Below are 18,647 nucleotides of genomic sequence, written 5' to 3' on the forward strand. Positions count from 1 at the left end.
TTTCATTGATTTGCAACCCATTTGATTCAATCCCATGGCTGGTCTTTTAAAACACGGATGTTTGCTGGGTGGGGTTTTCTTTTTTTGCCTTGACTCATCCCTAACGCCGGTGATTCATTTTCTACTCCAGTGTGTACGCGTGCTTCAGTTCTCCTGACTGAGTCACGTTGTTGAATCAATTCCTTATAGCTTTCCAGGGTGAGAACAAGCGCTAGCTTTATGTTCTTAAGTTGCAGAAGGGGTCCAGTAGTCAGAGGTCCAGGAGACACCCCCGCCCCACCAGAAAAAGCCCCCCGTATTCTGCTACGAAGGTCCTGAATGTCACAAAGGGAGTTCCCTGCTTTGCTCATCTCCTGCTAAAGAGCCAGGAGGGGAAACGTATGAATGGGAAGGATGTTGCAAGTCGGCAATCGCTGATGCGATGACATTGTTGAGCTGGGAATGTGTGGGATCCCATATCCTGGATAACGACCTCCGTCTCTCCTCCCATCTGGGTGTGGAAACGGTTCCCTCACTCTGTGGAGACAAAGAGATGCCAGGAATAGGGTCCAATTTCAGTTACCAAACTGGAGCAGATCCAAGTAGGTTTAACAGCCCGATGGGAAGACAATGCAATGTGCAAAACGAGGGCGGGAGGAGCCCATGCAACGTGCCATGCAATAATAGTCAAAATAAGAATTAAAAGTCCTCTGTGACAAGAGGTTTGGTTTTTTTAAAAAAATAATTTTTACTGGTTTTACAAATACAAAATTATAAACAAAGAATCAAAAAGTACAGTGGTACCTCGGTTTAAGAACAGCCCTGTTTAAGAACGATTCCGTTTACGAATTGCGCAAAACCGGAAATAGTGTCCCGGTTTGAGAACTTTACCTTGGTCTAAGAACGGACTCCGAATGGTGGAAGGGCACCAGCTGCGGGAGGCCTCATTAGGGAAGGCGCGCCTCAGTTTAAGAACGTTTTCGGTTTAAAAACGAACTTCCGGAACGGATTAAGTTCGTAAACCGAGGTACCACTGCATATCCATATAAAGAGATTCCTCCGAATCTCTGCATTCCCCTCCCCCACCCTCTCCATGGGGTCCCATTTTAAACATTTTCTGCTGCATCTTCTTCCACACTCCAATTTTTATATCAAACCATATTATCCATGGTGATTGTCACACTACCGGTGAAATCAAAATCCTGCTAATGTTTCCATCTGCTTACAGTGGTCTCCTAAATAACTTCTACATTTCCCCCATTCTTTTATAAAGTTTTTGTCCTCTTGGTTTCTGAGTTTTCCGGTCAGTTTTGCCATTTTGGCGTAGTCCCATCAACTTGGTTTGCCAATCCTCTCTGGTACGGACTTTGTGTTCTTTCCATCTCTGGGCTAGTAGCATCCAAGCGGCTGTTGTCCTTTCAGATATCGGTACCTATAATTCCTAATAGAAAAGCTTCTGTTTTCTTAACAAAGGTTATTCTAAGCATTTTCCCCCCATTTCATTATATATCACATGGGTGGGCAAACTAAGGCCTGGGGGCCAGATCTGGCCCAATCGCCTTCTAAATCCGGCCCACAGACAGTCCATGAATCAGCATGTTTTTACATGAGTAGAATGTGCCCTTTTTTTAAAAAAAAAAATGCATCTCTGGGTTATTTGTGGGGCCTGCCTGGTGTAACATGAGTAGAATGTGTGATTTTATTTAAAATGCATCTGTGATGGCCTGGGATTCGGCTGAACCTGAGGAATCCCAGCCTGCACAGGAGTCCCCGCCTCCAGAACCAGTTGAGTCGGGGCTGGGGCATGAGCCTGAAGGGTCCTCACCTGTGCTGGATCCTCAGCTGCAGGCACCAGCTGAGTCTGCTCTGGCTCCTGAGGGGATGGAGGACCCATTGCCTGCAGGTGCTCCACTCTCAGCCCCGTCAGGGGAAGCTGAGGTTGCCTCTGGGTCCGGTAACCCTCCAGCCTCTCCTGAGCTGCAGAGGCTCAGGGCAGAGAGGCGGAGGGAAGTAAGTTCCCGCAGGAGGAGGGCTCGCCTTAAGGCCAGGAGAGATGAGTCCCCAGAGGATCGGGGTTGCCCTATGCCCCAGGGCCAGCCAGCCCCAGTCCCAGGTTGCAGGAGCAACATTGTTGGTTGCTAGTTCCTGCCTGCACCCTGTCCTGCCGGATCTCCTGACCTCGCCCAACTCCCTGCCTTGCACCCAGCTTCAGCTTTGACGGACGGCCTCAATACTGCACCCTTGACCTCAGACTGGACTCGGACCATGCCTCACGGAAACCCATGGGACCAGCACAGCATCTCTGGGTTATTTGTGGGGCATAGGAATTCGTTCATTTCCCCCCCAAAAAAATATAGTCCAGCCCCCCACAAGGTCTGAGGGACAGTGGACCGGACCCCTGCTGAAAAAGTTTGCTCACCCCTGATATATCATCTCCCAGAAAGCTTTTATTACCTTACAAGTTCCCCACATATGATAAAAGTTACCTTCATTTTCTTTACATTTCCAGCAGGTATTTGTACTTGTCCTATACATTTTTGCCAACTTAGTAGGGGTTAAATACCACCGGTACACCATTTTCACATAGTTTTCTTTCAATGCACAACATGTCGTCAAGAGGTTGTTGGTTTTTTTGAAGGCCCTGGCTAAAATTGCACCCACGCTTCCATTTCACTAATCTATTAGCAGATACTAAAATGAAAGGGCAATTTTGACTTTCCCCTGTAGGGACGGGATTTGCAGTAGCATCAGGACTCCTGTCCATCGCTGGAGCAACCATTTCCTGCATCCCAAAATGGCAGATATTTAATAATAATAATAATAATAATAATAATAATAATAATAATAATAATAATAATTTATTATTTATACCCCGCCCATCTGGCTGGGCTTCTCCAGCCACTCTGGGCGGCTTCCAAAAGAATATTAAAATACTATAATACATCAAACATAATACATTATTGAAACTATATGAGTATTGCTACATCATATAGAGTAGCCTGCCAGGGCTTTTCAGAGAAAACATGGCAGCAGGGCATTCTACCCCTACTAAAAATTGTACACCCCCCCAATAGGAACAGGGGGGTTTAATTTTGTTTGCATTTCAGTGTGGAGCTACCCAATTCACACTTTGCGAACCAAAAGACAGCTATCCTTCAGAATTCTCACTCGCTTGATTTTTTGCAGTGCACTTTTCCAACCAAGCAACATTTACAAAAAATGCACATATTTGGGGCATGAAAACTAATGTGATAGCAAAATGCCTCACAAAAATGCACTCCCTTAGGGGAAACTGCTTGCTAAGATGTGTACGTTGGTCGGAACTGCAGACGAGAATGGGTTTATTGGGAGAAATTGGAAGTGCTGGTGAATCTCTGCAAGCATTAAAGAAGAAATGGCAAATTTGCTGTGGAGGTCCGAATTTAAGATCGCAAAACTGAGAACTGAGATTGACAGTCCCTGAATTTTGTTGAGGGGGGTGGGGGACTTGATACCCCCTTCGCCCCCATCCTTCTGAGCACAGAATGTGGATGAAAAACTGCTCTCCTTGCTGAAATGTTGTTGTTCATCTCTGTTTATACAGCAGCCTTTCTGATAAATTGCCTCTTGTTTGGTCATCTGTGTGCTTAATTTGTTTCTGTCCAGAAAGATGCCTGTGTCCTCTCCCAGCAGAGACAGCTTGAACCAAGACGCTCTGGAATTAGGTATGTCTTATTCTGTTCTCAACTAGCTCACTTATTGCGAGGGTAAGGATTTTACACTTCTATCCATCGCTATTTCTGGAGGCCGATAGAAATTTTTATTGATTTATTTTATTGGGCTTTATAAACAAGAATAACGTTATACAAATAAGTATAGCAAGTTTTCTCATGTTATTTGTATGCCACAAAAATAGCATAATAAATGTGGGAAAATATCTACAACATATGTTTCATTTACAGGTAGGTAGCCGTGTTGGTCTGCCATAGTCAAAACAAAATACAAAAATTCCTTCCAGTAGCATCTTAGAGCCTCTGCGCACTGGGTCTTCATCGAGCTGCCTGCTATGACCCCAAGCTCTCGTAATGAAAATCCAAATTCTTTATAGCAGAACTTTATGTACGTGTCAAATCAGTATTCCTGGAGGGTGATGCTTGTGTGTGTCAGCCAACATGGTGTAGTGGTTAAGAGGGGTGGACTCGTAATCTGGGGAACCGGGTTCGCGTCTCCGCTCCTCCACATGCAGCTGCTGGGTGACCTTGGGCTAGTCACACTTCTCTGAAGTCTCTCAGCCTCACTCACCTCACAAAGTGTTTGTTGTGGGGGAGGAAGGGAAAGGAGATTGTTAGCTGCTTTGAGACTCCTTCAGGTAGTGATAAAGTGGGATATCAAGTCCAAACTCTTCTTCTTCAGCCGTGACAGATATGTAGACGGAACACATATTTAAAAACTGGAAGAGAACGGAGGGTGCCTTCACTTGCCAAAGCCACAAAAGCTAATGTTTTGGGGTTGCATGTTTCTGAGTATGTGTTCTGGGTATTAAACAGCCTTTCCTTTGCCCTCCGCAGTTGATGTCGAGGACGAAGAAAATTTGGAGGACGTCTACATGATCCCCGACTCTTCTGCTCTGTCTGCTGTCCAAGTAACGTCAAAGCCCATTGACTACTATCTTGCAAGGGTAAGAAACACATTGATGTGGCCATTGCAGAACATTCTGTTGGAAAGGCCGAATGACTCTTGCTGTACATGGAAGCAGACCAGCACCCCCAGATCTAGCCCAGTGTGGTCAACATTTAGGAGGTCTCAGGCCCAGCTCTTTGGAGAGAGGTTCTTCAAAAGTTGGCTGTCACCTTCATTGCACAAATTCTGTCTTACGCTGAAGATGCATCTCTTTAACTTAGCCTTCTTCATTTTACCCTGCCCTTCAAGATTCACCTATTCTCTTTGACTGCAAAGTGTTTTAAGCTGATTTTAATACCATATTTTAACAACAACAACAACAACAACATAATATTTATACCCTGTCCATCTGGCAACAACAACAACAACAAAATATTTATACCCCGTCCATCTGGCTGGGTTTTCCCAGCCACTCTGGGCAGCTTCCAACAAAAGATTAAATATACATTAAAGCATCAGTCATTTAAACTTCCCTAAACAGGGCTGCTTTCAGGTGTCTTCTAAATGTCAGGTGGTTGTTTATTTCTTTGACATCTGGTGGGAGGGAGTTCCACAGGGCGGGTTCCACTACCGAGAAGGCCCTCTGCCTGGTTCCCTGTAACCTCACTTCTTACAGTAAGGGAACCGCCAGAAGGCCCTCAAGCTGGACCTCAGTGTCTGGGCAGAACAATGGGGGTGGAGGGGCTCCTTCAGGTATACAGTGGTACCTCGGGTTACAGACACTTCTGGTTACAGACGCTTCAGGTTACAGACTCCGCTAACCCAGAAATAGTACCTCGGGTTAAGAACTTTGCTTCAGGATGAGAACAAAAATCGCGCAGCGGTGGCAGCGGGAGGCCCCATTAGCTAAAGTGGTGCTTCAGGTTAAGAACAGTTTCAGGTTAAGAACGGACCTCCGGAATGAATTAAGTTCTTAACCCGAGGTACCACTTACTGGGCTGAGGCCGTTTAGGGCTTTCAAGGTCAGCACCAACACTTTGAATTGTGCTCAGAAACATACTGGGAGCCAATGTTGTAGCCAAACTGGTGGAACCCATCCTGAGCAGGAGTGCTCCACGCTGTAATATTTTGATAGCAAGGCCCACAAATACCCTGGAAAAAAATATGCTTTTCAACCTTTCAAATTAATTATCTGCCCCCCCCCCCCCGAGCTGCAGTGGGTTCCATTTTCTTTTAACAATTAGGCTTGGCACAGCCTTCCCGAAGATAATGGAAGACTGGTTGAGTCCCAAGTGGGTCTGCAGCCAAAAAGCCTCATTCTGTTGCAGTGACACACATACACAGAGCCATTTATGCCGAAGGAACATTGCGAGGGAAGGAAAAAACGACTCCTCGGGTTAATCAGGACAACTGTATACGCCATTTATTTTTATTAAATTTACGAGTGTGGCGAGACAGGCTTGGGCAGCGCGCCAGTGGGTTTCTCCTTCCTGCTTGGAAATCCCTGCAGGAATCAGGGGGCTCAGAATGCTGACAGGGGGGTTTATAATGCAGGGGAAGAGAAAATGGAATGGAGTTCCCTGAAATAGGGCGTGGCTGGCTGGAATCCTAACTGTCTGGATCACGCATGCACCCTTGGACTATCCCTGAAAACTTCTTACTTGTTGGGAGTTTGTGTGCACCCCCCAGAGTGAAGAATTAGATTTCAAAAAGAACAGGAGGTCTGTCCTTCCCTTTTCTAAATTCTTAATCTCATGTTTCCCTTCCTCATTTAAATCAAGGACCTGAAGATCCTTTTGTTTGGCTCCAGCCTCGGCTGCTTCAGCGAGGAATGGAAAATCCAGAGTTTTATGTTTAACGACAACCCTCAGCTGAAGTATGGCATTGTGCAGAAAAAGGTAAAGTCTGGAGGCAGGATTTCGAAGCCACTGGGGGCACAATTTATGGGGGGAAGGAGGTGGGCACTGTCCTAGGCTAGTCCCGTTGAAATGGCTCTAGTGTAATAGTGTGCAAGGTGACTTTCATCTGGACGGAACCCTAGGCTCAGTCAATTGTGCTTGTGCGTAAATCACCGCACATCTTGATGAGGCTGTACTGGTGACCTCACGAAAGACTGTCTTTGCTCTTCGGCAGCAATGCAGACTCGTGCCTCGGTAATATAGTTGGGGCCTGGGATGAGCAAAGCAGCTGAAGGAACCGGAAGCTGTGGCAAACAGTGCATGCGCAGAATTCCTGATGCACCGATCCCACTTCTAGGACAAGAGCAGATCACCTGCGACTCCAGGACACAGAAAGTTCCGTTCAGTCATTCCCCTCCGAATATTCATGCACAGAGCAGAATTGTGCTCCGTGTATTTCTAGACCTCAGCTCCCATGATTCCTGGCTGCTGGCCATTCTGGGTAGGGCTGGTGGTAGTTGGGGGTCCAGCAGTACCTGGAGTGGGGCAGAGATTTGCCACCTCTGTTCCATTTAGGATTGTGGCGATCACTTACGAAACGAAATAGTTTTTCGCTCTTTGGCCAGCCAAGCTTAACACGTCCTAAAAAAAAAACCATTTATAAACATTTCCTCGTGAAAGCAATGAATTATTTTTTTAATTGTGTGATCTCCAGACATATGCTTTTGCATCTCCATAGCCTGTTTGTTTATCTGTTTATTATTTGATTATTGCATTTATGCCCCACTTTTTCCTCCAAGGAGCTCAAGGGGGCGTGCGTGGTTCTCCCCTCTCCTTATTTAACCCCCACAACAGCCTTGTGAGGTGGGTTAGGCTGAGAGATAGTGATGGGCCCAAGATCACCCAGTGAGCGCACTGGCCAGGTGGAGATTCGAACCCTGGTCTCCCAGTCTGAACCCTCCAAACATTGCCCAGTTGGCTGCCTTAAGGAAGAGGACATCGTATGAGTGTCCCATGCGCTCAAGTCTGAGGACCCATTATCGACCTCCTAAGAGTAAGACTTAGGACGTGGGTCGTGCTGTGGGTTAAACCACAGAGCCTAGGACTTGCTGATCAGAAGGTCGGCGGTTCGAATCCCTACAACGGGGTGAGCTCTTTTTGCTCTGTCCCAGCTCCTGCCAACCTAGCAGTTTGAAAGCATGTGAAAGTGCAAGTAGGTAAATAGGTACCGCTCCGGCGGAAAGGTAAACGATGTTTCCGTGCGCTGCTCTGGTTCACCAGAAGCGGCTTAGTCTTGCTGGCCACATGACCCGGAAGCTGTACGCCGGCTCCCTCGGCTAATAAAGCGAGATGAGCGCCGCAACCCCAGAGTCGTCCACGACTGGACCTAATGGTCAGGGGTCCTTTACCTTTAAGAGTAAGACTTAGAAGGATACAGACGGGGAGACCAGGGTTCGAATCTCCTCCTGGCCGGGATATTTGAGCTCTTTTGCTCCAGCCGTTTGCTCCCAGGCCACCTGGCCACTGAGAGAAATCAGACCCCTCCTTCACCCCTTGACGACTGAACAAATCAACCATATGCTCCAGATCTTGGCATCACCCACACATACTGTTCTGAGGTTTTCGTCTCTGGGAAAACATCCAGGGACGCAACCTTTTAATTACAAGCGCAGAATTTTCAGCCGGTTGCAACGTCCACAACATTTGGGCCACAGCGGTTAAAAACACAGAAAACAAAGGGAAACAAGAGGCAGGAGACTAGGTGGAGCTGAAGAGGGTTGCAGCCTGTGCAAGCTTCTCACCAGCTTCAAACAGCGCTCATTGTTTTTCTCCGTCCCTTGCCTTTTGCCGCTGTCTAGGGTGGGCCGTGCGGGGTCCTGGCAGTAGTCCAAGCCTGCCTCCTGCGACATCTTATCTTTGGAGACAGCAGCAGGAACAGCGATACGTGGTGAGTCGACGCTGGTGAGAGCCGGCCTGTTTTCCACCCTGAGCTGAACGCAAATCCCCCTCTATTGTTGGAAGGGGAAAAGGGGTCTTCCTGGTCTTGACCTCATTAAAGGGAGATAAAGTCCAAATTGCAGCGCCAGTGTTGACTGAGAGGGTAATGGACACCGTCCTTCAGGGTCAAGCCCCATGTATTTTTTGCACTTGCAAAACACACGTTGTTCGTGACAGGTCGGGTGCGTTTGGGGAGGGCTAGGAAGCCGGACGGACCCTATGCAGAAGCAGTGTGTCGCTGTGCGCAAGTGCACAAACACATTCTGCATGCACAAACACGGCACAGATGTTGGCAGGTCACTGCATCAGCTCCCCACCGCCATGTCTCTTGGTCCTATGTACACCGTGAGACAGTACTCTCTGCCTCCCCCTTAAATTCCTCTGCAAAATGCCCTTGCAAATGCCCCCGTTTGAGAGGCCTGTTTGCAACTCTAGGCCATGAGCTCCCAGAAGCTGCAATGAGCTAAGTTTGACTGCTGCTGACTGCTAACTCCTCCCGATTAAAATAATGAATACCTAAACTATGGTTTTCCCAATAGTGATGTATGGAAGTGAGAGCTGGACCATAAAGAAGGCTGATCGCCGAAGAATTAATGCTTTCGAATTATGCTGCTGGAGGAGACTCTTGAGAGTCCCATGGACAGCAAGAAGATCAAACCTATCTATTCTGAAGGAAATCAGCTGATTTCCTTAAGAATGATTTCCTTAAGAATGATTTCCTTAAGAATGAAGCAAAATTAAATTGGTTTAATTCATCAGGGCTGCAATGTCGCTCCCAATACTCACCCCCCTGAAGTAAACCAAAAGGGGGATAACATCAAAATCCCTTCCACGCACATTCTAAATCTGAAACATCCGCATTTCAGATGAAGACGCCATTTGGAATTTTAGACAATAGCAGGCCTCTCTGTGAGAGATAAGTCTTCTCAGTGTTCCCACTGCTGGTCTGCTCAAAAGATCTCCCCATTTGAGAAGACTAAACATCAAATCAAAGCATCAGACATGAAAGAGAGTCCTTTGGCGTTCTTCCTCTGCCTTTGGGACAGTGTGGGATGTCTCCTCGGAAGGGTGTTGGTGACTTGCAGGGAAGCAGATAAAGGCGAAGCGAAACCTTACATCACTCACAGCTAATCGGGGCACTTCTTGGTGTTGGTCACTTACGGGCGAGGAAAGAGGAAGCAAGATCTTATGTCACCCGCAGCTATTTTGGGTGCTTCTTGGGAGCATTTGAGGACACAGTGCCAGGGGTCAGATCAATAGCCTTGCAGGCCAAGCACCAGTTGGGCAGTTGAGTTGGGTTGGCTGGGCTTACTGGAGGCTACCAGGTTGGCAAAGACTAGCCTACCTTGCATCAGATGGATTGCATCTAATAGGGACCCACTTGGGCAGGTGTTAACATGGCGAATATCCAAAATTTAACAGGTGGGAGCAGGTGCAAGTCCTACGGCTCACTTCTCTGCCGGTCACTACTCCTGTCCCAAATCATGAGCTCAAACTGTCATCAGCCTGGGATGAAGAATAATAATATTTTTATTATTTGTACCCCGCCCATCTGACTGGATTGCCCCAGCCGCTCTGGGCGGCTTTCAACATAGACAAAACCACAATGAAACATCAAACATATATAAACTTCCTGACACAGGGCTGCCTTCAGATGTCTAAAGAAAGTCGTATAATTGCTTATCTCTTTGCCATCTGATGGGAGGGTGTTCCATAGAGCGGGCGCCACTACCGAGAAGGCCCTGTGCCTGGTTCCCTGTAACCTCACATCTTGGAGTGAGGGAACAGCCAGAAGGTCCTTGGAGCTGGACCCTGGTGTCCCGGCTGAACGCTGGGGGTGGAGATGCTCCTTCAGGTATACAGGGCCAAAGCTGTTGAAGACTTTGAATTTTTTTTTCAGTTTCTGCATTTCTCCGCCTCTGCTTTCAATTCTGGGGGCTGAGTGGTATGTTGAAACCCTGGCAGCGAGGGACAACCTAAAGCCTCCCACGCCTAAGCTTATGGGTTACAATCAGGAGTCATCAGCCCATCATCATCATAATGTTCATTTGTTTTGGTTTTTCTTCCCCTCTCAGCCGTTCCACAAAATGTCCCCCTTGGGGTCTCCTTTGCCGTAGCTAAAGTACATTCTTCTGCATCCTACGGAACTCGCTGTCCAGGGCGGGGTCGTTTTCCAATATCTGGCCTGAAACGGCCCTTTCCTAATGTCTTCCCTCTGCTTTTAACCTTTATGCTAAGTACATCCTTTCCCTCCCGATCTGAACCCATCAGCTATTTCCAGACATCTGCCATCGTGCTCTGCAAGCCGCCACTTCGCTCGCCCGGCCGCCTCTCATAGAAATCAATCAGCCTCCTTTGAAAAGGGAGTGTCGTTCTTTGAACCAAAGATCTAAAATGGAAAGGGCATTAAGGAAGAGGAGTTTGTGCGGCCAGCACAAAGGTTGTTTTCAGATCATGACACAGCCGGCTCCCCTGTCGGTTTCTTGCACCTCTCAAGATTTTGTTTCAGTGCATACAAAGGCGTATTGCGTGCCAAAGATGCGTGCAAAATTTGCATTTTGCAACCGAATGTGTCAAATTGTGTGTACGTTAGCAATTCTTTTCAAGTGTGCACCTTGTGTAGAAAGTACCGTATTTTTTGCTCTATAAGACTCACTTTTTCCCTCCTAAAAAGTAAGGGGAAATGTGTGTGCGTCTTATGGGGCGAATGCAGGCTGCGCAGCTATCCCAGAAGCCAGAACAGCAAGAGGGATCGCTGCTTTCACTGCGCAGCGATCCCTCTTGCTGTTCTGGCTTCTGAGATGCAGAATATTTTTTTTCTTGTTTTCCTCCTCCAAAAACTAGGTGCGTCTTGTGGTCTGGTGCGTCTTATAGAGCGGAAAATACGGTACATACAAATTGCGTGCAATTTAATTGTGAAGTTTTGCTTCGTCTGTTTGAAAAATCTGCACTGCAAACAGATGAAAACATGAGCAGAGTTGCAATAACACTTGTAACGGGTATTCTGGAGATAATGAAGTTTTTAATAATAATAATAATAGGGAGCACAGTCGTACCTTGGTTGTTGAACGCCTTGGTACTCGTCCGTTTTGCTCCCAAACGCTACAAAGTGAGTATTCTGGTTTGCGAACGTTCTTCGGAAGCCGAACGTCTGACATGGTTTGCACAGCTTCTGATTGAGTGCATAAAGCTCCTGCAGCCAATTGGAAGCCGTGCCTTGGTTTTCGAACATTTTCAGAAGTCGAATGGACTTCTGGAATGGATACCGTCCGACAACCAAGGTGCGACTGTATAGAAAAAGATGCAGTAGAAAAGATTTAATAACAGAGCCCATGGACGGGATGGTGGGAAGTCCAGAGCTTTTGAGAAATCTCTTAATTGTGGGTATGCTATGTTATTTTTCTAATTTTATACTTGTAAAATAAAATAAAAATTATGTTAAAAAAGGGAGAGTATTCTGCATGAACCAGAATGGAGTCTACCAATGTTTGAGCAACAGCAAGGCTGATATGTGAGAGAATTGGCTGCTTGGTTCTCCCCTAGAACAGCCTCTAATGAGAGTGTGGCTCAGAAGAGGACATTTCAACACATACAGCTCATTGGTGGGGTAGAGGAAGGAAGAGGTGTACAGACTGCAATTTCTCCTACAGCATAATCCTTTGCATGTTTACTCAGAAGGAAGCCCTGCTGTGTTCAGTGGGATTTATTTTCTCAGGTAGAGATGGGGGAGAAATAGAATCCAGTTCACAGATAAATGTGAACCGACCTAATTTACGGTCCAAAACAATATGGAAACTGAAACACTGCCTTCTTTTGAAATTCACACCTCTCTGAATTTTGCAACACAGTTTTGCAGCCAAGTACGTGGTGGCACTGTGGGTTAAACCACTGAGCCTCTTGGGCTTGCCGATCAGAAGGTCGGGGGTTCAAATCCCCATGACGGGGTGAGCTCCTGTTGCTCGGTCCTTGCTCCTGCCAACCTAGCAGTTCAAAAGCACATCAAAGTGCAAGTAGATAAATAGGTACCGCTCCAGCGGGAAGGTAAATGGCGTTTCCGTGCGCTGCTCTGGTTCGCCAGAAGCAGCTTAGTCATGCTGGCCACATGACCCGGAAGCTGTACGCCAGCTCCCTCGGGCAATAAAGCGAGATGAGCGGCGCAACCCCAGAGTCGGCCGTGACTGGACCTAATGGTCAGGGGTCCCTTTACCTTTACCTTTACAATGTGTAACAAAAGTGCATATACTAGGAGGGGAAAGCGTGCAGATAAAATATGCATATTTGTGAAAATAAGGAACAAGAGGCAAAATTTGCTTTGAAATATGTGTGGGGAAATACCCAAAAAATTATGTTTATATTATTAGAAATTCACACTAAAATGCTGGTGTGTTTTCATGTGAACTGAGGGGATCGGAATTTTATATTGGAATCCCCAGCAGATCCAAGTAGAGCTTGGAATGTTCTCCATCGGAAGCCCTTCAGGGCTGCTGCTGCTGCCAGCCAGTGTAGGCAGCATTGAACTACAGGGACCAATGATCTGACTCGGCAGAAGGCAGCTTCCTATGTTCACTGCAGAATGGTCCTCCCTGTTCATTGCCCATTTCATTTCTCCCCTTGCAACGTTTGCCGCTGGTGACACCTTGCTATCTCTTTTTGTCTCGAAACAGGCAGTGCCTCCAAGTGTCGGCGGCTACTAGAACCCAGTGCCTCACTCTGGCCATCGCCGGCATTTTGTGGCGCGCAGGCGGCCGCAGGAAAGCCACGATTGCCTTGTAAGTGGAAGACACGTTTTCGGGAAGTTTGAGCAGACCTCCTTCCTTTTCCGTCCCCCTTCTGACAACGCCCTCCTTAAGCCACTGATTTTTGCACATTTCATCAATAAAGATCCTGATAATAGAGGGTCTGGGGACGGGGGTGGCGCTGTGGGTTAAACCACAGACCCTAGGACTTGCCGATCAGCAGGTGAGCTCCCGTTGTTCTGTCCCTGCTCCTGCCAACCTAGCAGTTCGAAAGCACATCAAAGTGCAAGTAGATAAATAGGTACCACTCTGGTGGGAAGGTAAATGGCGTTTCCGTGAGCTGCTCTGGTTCGCCAGAAGTGGCTTAGTCATGCTGGCCACGTGAACCGGAAGCTGTACGCCGGCTCCCTCGGCCAATAAAGCGAGATGAGTGCCGCAACCCCAGAGTTGGTCACAACTGGACCTAATGGTCAGGGGTCCCTTTACCTTTAATAGAGAGTCAGCTTCCTTTGGAGACAGTTCGGCCTCCCTTACCGATTTTCCACCTGGGAAGATACGGGAAAATATTGTGCATGTTGCGTGAAAATCCCTTGGGTTTTCCCTCTCCTAGTTAACAGCAGCCGCAGGGAGTGGTGTTCATTAGGACCGCAGCAAGGGAGAGAAAGTCTAATCCTGGCCACTCCGCACCACTCAAGTCCCAGAGACTTTTGGTGCCTTTCACATCTGCTCCTAATTTGGAAAACACACCCACCCACCCACCCTGGTATGTTTGCAAAAGTTGCACAGAGCATTATGACAACCGTGCCCACTCTGCACACGTAGTATTCGTCCATTTATGAAACTGCCGCGAGCACTGCAACAAAAGGTTGCAGCGTGGAGCCCGCGCTGCTCTTTACAGGGAGAGGCCCTTGTTGCTCGCTGGCAGTAGCAGAATCAGTCAGAATATGTCAGTTCTGTTAATATTTTTGCAGCAAATTAATTATTTTTGCAGCGAGGACTAATCATGTATGTTTAATTACTGTTGAAAATGATATATTAAAAAAAACTGTGTGTGTGTGTGTGTGTGTGTGTGTGTGTGTGTGTGTGTGTGTGTGTTGCAGCAAAGACATGGGAGGCTGCCAGGATATGTTGGCCCCCTTTTCCATAGAAAAACCTTATAATAGGTTTGGTAGTTCTTTGGACCAGAGTTGGACCAGTGGTGTCGCTCGGAGGAGAGGATGTTTTCCCAACCTCTGAGGTTCCTATTTAAAGAAAACCTGAAGGACAAAAGCGCATGGGATTGCTGTTTTCCTCTTCCCTGGGAAAGTATTGAGGGGGAGAGATTCCAGACTCTAGTTGCTCCTCCAGCCCCTGCCAAATATTGACCCTGGATGCAAAGGGCACAGTCCTTTAATGACTCCTGCCCTTAGCGAACGGGGCTCCTCATCGGCTGTTTTCCTTCTTCAGATCTTTTGTTGTTCTGTTCTTTTTAGGTGCAGTGGAACGCAGCAGTTCACTCCTGTAGGGAAATACAAAGCAGATGGGATCTTGGAAACGGTAATGTTTTAGCCAGAACTGTCCTCCACCCTCCCTCAACCTTTCATAGAATTGTAGAAAGTTGGGAGAGACCCTGAGGGGTCATCTAGTCCAACCCCCTGCAATGCAGAAACCTTTCTTGGGTATACGTTTCTGCTTTGTAGTTAGAAATAGCATACAGTGGTACCTTGGTTCTCAAACGCCTTGGTACTCAAACAACTTGGAACCCAAACCCTGCAAACCCGGAAGTAAAGTGTTCCAGTTTGCAAACTTTTTCTGCAAGCTGAACATGCTCCGTTATGAGTGTTACGCTTCGGATTTGAGTGCCACACTTCCATTTTGAGTCTTACACTGAGGTCTGTCTCCTTTTGCTATTTGTTTTGCAGCTTTTTTGTTTCTGTGACACTGTGGAACCCAGTTCAGCTACTGATGGATTGATTGTGTGGCTGCAGTGCATTGTTTATTGCTTTCATTTTATGGACCAACGGTCTTGTTAGATAGTAAAATTCATGTCAAATTGTGGTTTTAGGGGTGGTTTTTAAAAGTCTGGAATGGATTAATCCGTTTTGCATGACTTTCTATGGGAAAGCGTGCCTTGTTTTTTGGAACGCTTTGGTTTTGGAGCGGACTTCCGGAACGGATTAAATTTGAGAACCGAGGTACCACTGTACTCTATTCTGCACGTGTGGAATTTGCAAACTTGTGCATCTGGGATTTGCACTCTCGGAATCCCCAGAATCCCTGCTATCCATCAAACTTTAAATGCATGCTTCTAGCCCTTAAGGCCAACAAGAACAGAACCGGGAAATATGTGGTCAGCGTCTGGCAAACACTGAGAAGCAAATCTGGGGGTTTAGCCGCTTGACAGTTATTTCCACAGTCCTGGGAGGGTGTGGTTGTGTGTGTGTGTGTTTTCCCAAAAAAGAGGGAACCCAAATTCCATCTCTTCCAGCGGGGCTGCTGTTAGGGTGGGGAAGAGGCGTAAAACATTACGCAGCAGTTAAAAAACAAACCATAAAGTATTTATGTACGCCACGACCGCCGCTAGGATTCTAGTGGCTCAAAAATCAAAAACCCAGGAAATCCCAACTTTAATGGAGTGGCAGACGAAAATGTTTGAATACGTAGAATAGGCGAAAATGACCTATAAGATTCGGAGCCAAAAAGTAACAAAGTTCGGAGGGGGTTGGAGTAAATTTGTTGAGTACATACGGAATAATTGTAGAAGCTTAAAGACTGTAGCAAGGTTAATATAAATCTTGTGACGTGGACAGAGTGTAAATAAGAATCTGTAAGAGAGCATGTTAATTGTGAAAGCCGATGTAGGGAAGGAAGGAAGTCCGGGCGCAATAGCGCACATGGTAAATAAGAAGACACAAAAATGTTGAATGTAAGAGTATATGCTTTGTTTATTTTTGTTTTGGAAAATAAATAAAAAGCATTAAAAACCAACAAACAGAAACCTTGACACCCGGAATCCAATATACATGTTTGCACAAAACCCATGCAGCGAGTCCCAAACTGAGCAGAGCTGAGATGAGATCAAAACAGTAATGAACCGGAAAGATCGTTGTTGTGGAATGAACGTCATTAAAAATACAAGGCGTTTCAATTTAAGCCTCCCTGGGGAGCCGCGGAGCTTCGCGTTCCACCTCCGCAACAGAGGATCCTCAACAGCCCTACATCTCCCGACCATCTCAAAAAGCAGGGGGGAGAGAGAGAAAGAGAAAGAGAGAGAGAGAGACACCATAGTTCAGGGCTTTCCGTCTTCAGAGGGTCCCAGGTGATGGGAAAGCCCCCCCCCCAATTGAGACACTGGGGAGTTGTGGCTGGTCAGAGACAATCTTGGGTTAGGCAGACAAATTGTCTCACCTGACCAGGCAGCTTCCCGGGCTCTTGTACGTGATTCTGGGACCCCCCCCCCTTCTTCAAAGCTCCACTAAGCCTTCTCCTTAACCCATTTGAGCACCATTCCTGCTTTTTTGAAGGGGGGGTCATTTTTAATTGATTTTACAAATGAGAATTAGTTACAGTACCAAATACGTATCCGTAAAACGAGATTTCTCTGAATCTCACTACTTCCCCCCCCATCCACTCTGTGGGTCCTGTTGTCAACACTTCCAATTGCATATCATTTCATAGTCTCTGTTTTGTATCTATCCACATTGTCCATAGGGGATGCTGGTGGCGCTATGGTCTAAACCACTGAGCCTAGGGCTTGCCGATCGGAAGGTCGGCGTTTCGAATCCCCGTGACGGGGTGAGCTCCCGTTGCTCGGTCCCTGCTCCTGCCAACCTAGCAGTTCGAAAGCACGTCAAAGTCCAAGTGGATAAATAGGTACCACTCTGGCTGGAAGATAAACAGCGTTTCTGTGCACTGCTCTGGTTCGCCAGAAGCGGCTTAGTCATGCTGGCCACTTGACCTGGGAAAACTGTCTGTAGACAAGTGTCCCTCGGCCAATAAAGCGAGATGAGTGCCGCAACCCCAGAGGCGTCTGTGACTGGACTTAACGGTCAGGGGTCCCTTTACCTTAACTTTCATTGTCCATATTTCTTACATTTCAAGTGGGATTAAAATCTTGCTAACATTTTCATCTGCTTACAGTAGTCTCCTAAATAAATTATAAACTTTTCCCATTCTTTCTTGAATTTCTCGTCTTCTTGGTCTCTGAGTTTCCCAGTCAGTTTTGCCATTTCGGCATAATCTAACAGCTTAGTTTGCCACATTCCTGCTTAAACCAGGGCCACATCCACGCCATGCCTTTAGAGCAGCATCATTCCGTGTTAAACCACCGTGGCTTCCCGCAAAGAATTCTGGGAGCTGTAGTTTGTTCAGGGTGGTGAGCGCTATCGGGAGGCCTCCCGATTCCCCTCACAGAGCTACAGTTCCCAGAGCTCCCTGTGAAGGTAAAAAAGGTAAAGGACCTCTGACAATTAAGTCCAATCACAGACGACTCTAGGATTACAGCGCTCATCTTGCTTTACAGGCCGGCGTTTGTCCGCAGACAGCTTTTCCGGGTCATGTGGCCAGCATGACTAAGCTGCTTCTGGTGCAATGGAACACCAAAACCAGAGCAGCTCACGGAAACACCGTTTACCTTCCCACTGAAGCCGGTACCTATTTATTTACTTGCACTTTTTTTTGACGCCCTTTCAAACTGCTAGGTTGGCAGAAGCTGGGACCGAGCAACGGGAGCTCACCCCGTCGCGGGGATTCGAACCGCTGACCTTCTGATCAGCAAGCCCAAGAGGCTCAGTGGTTTAGGCCACAGCTCCACGTGCCACAGTGCCAACAGTCGGGTCCTTTATCTTTACCTTTATACCCCTGCTACAAAGCCTCAGACCCCAATGCATAGCAGAATGCCTGTCTCCACCAAGAGAAACTCTTTGCTACACATGACAGTAGTCCTATCTCTCTCTTTCAGTTTGGGATTTGTTGCCTAGACCTTGGCTGGATGTTCCCCTTGTATTTTGGCCTAAATTCCCCCCCCCCCATTTTTTTCTTCCTTTCACAGCTGATGTTGCACGTTGCCACAAGTTACGAAGACCTGCTGAGGTTCCTGCAACAAAATATTCATCAGGTACGAATCTCGGCCCGGTCCGGTTCTCAGTCGCTTCTCAATCGCAGCGTGATTTTTCTCTCGCACACTTGTTCAGAGCATTTATTTCCATTTGCACGTTGCCTTACATGATTCATAAATCTACAAGTGAGGCACTCAGACTATATCCTTGTTCTTCCTGTGTGTGCCAACTATTCTGTCTGTGATGTTTCTTCCTGTCCTTGTAAAATGTTATATCTATCTTTTCCTGGTTGTTGCTGTTCTGCGTCCTGCCTTGGGCAGAGCTGATATCCCATTGTTGTTTCAGAAATTCTCCATTGCTCTGCCCTGTGTTTTGTTGTTTTGCAACTTTTTACAGCAGCT

At 47.0% G+C, this 18,647-nt stretch overlaps 1 protein-coding gene across 2 annotated transcripts in view; it reads left to right on the forward strand.

The window, feature by feature from the left end:
- The window catches only part of MINDY4 (MINDY lysine 48 deubiquitinase 4), an 89,841-nt gene that overhangs the window by 29,956 nt on the left and 41,238 nt on the right, over positions 1-18,647 (forward strand). For both annotated transcript variants that reach the window (XM_081163569.1, XM_081163570.1), the window contains exons 6-12: positions 3,625-3,683; positions 4,527-4,636; positions 6,360-6,476; positions 8,336-8,424; positions 13,139-13,243; positions 14,683-14,746; positions 18,240-18,305. In XM_081163569.1, coding sequence (XP_081019695.1) covers positions 3,625-3,683; positions 4,527-4,636; positions 6,360-6,476; positions 8,336-8,424; positions 13,139-13,243; positions 14,683-14,746; positions 18,240-18,305 — 610 coding nt within the window. The remainder of the gene's footprint in view (positions 1-3,624; positions 3,684-4,526; positions 4,637-6,359; positions 6,477-8,335; positions 8,425-13,138; positions 13,244-14,682; positions 14,747-18,239; positions 18,306-18,647) is intronic.

Source organism: Podarcis bocagei (assembly GCF_964188305.1).
Source record: "Podarcis bocagei genome assembly, chromosome: 12".
Taxonomy (NCBI): domain Eukaryota; kingdom Metazoa; phylum Chordata; class Lepidosauria; order Squamata; family Lacertidae; genus Podarcis; species Podarcis bocagei.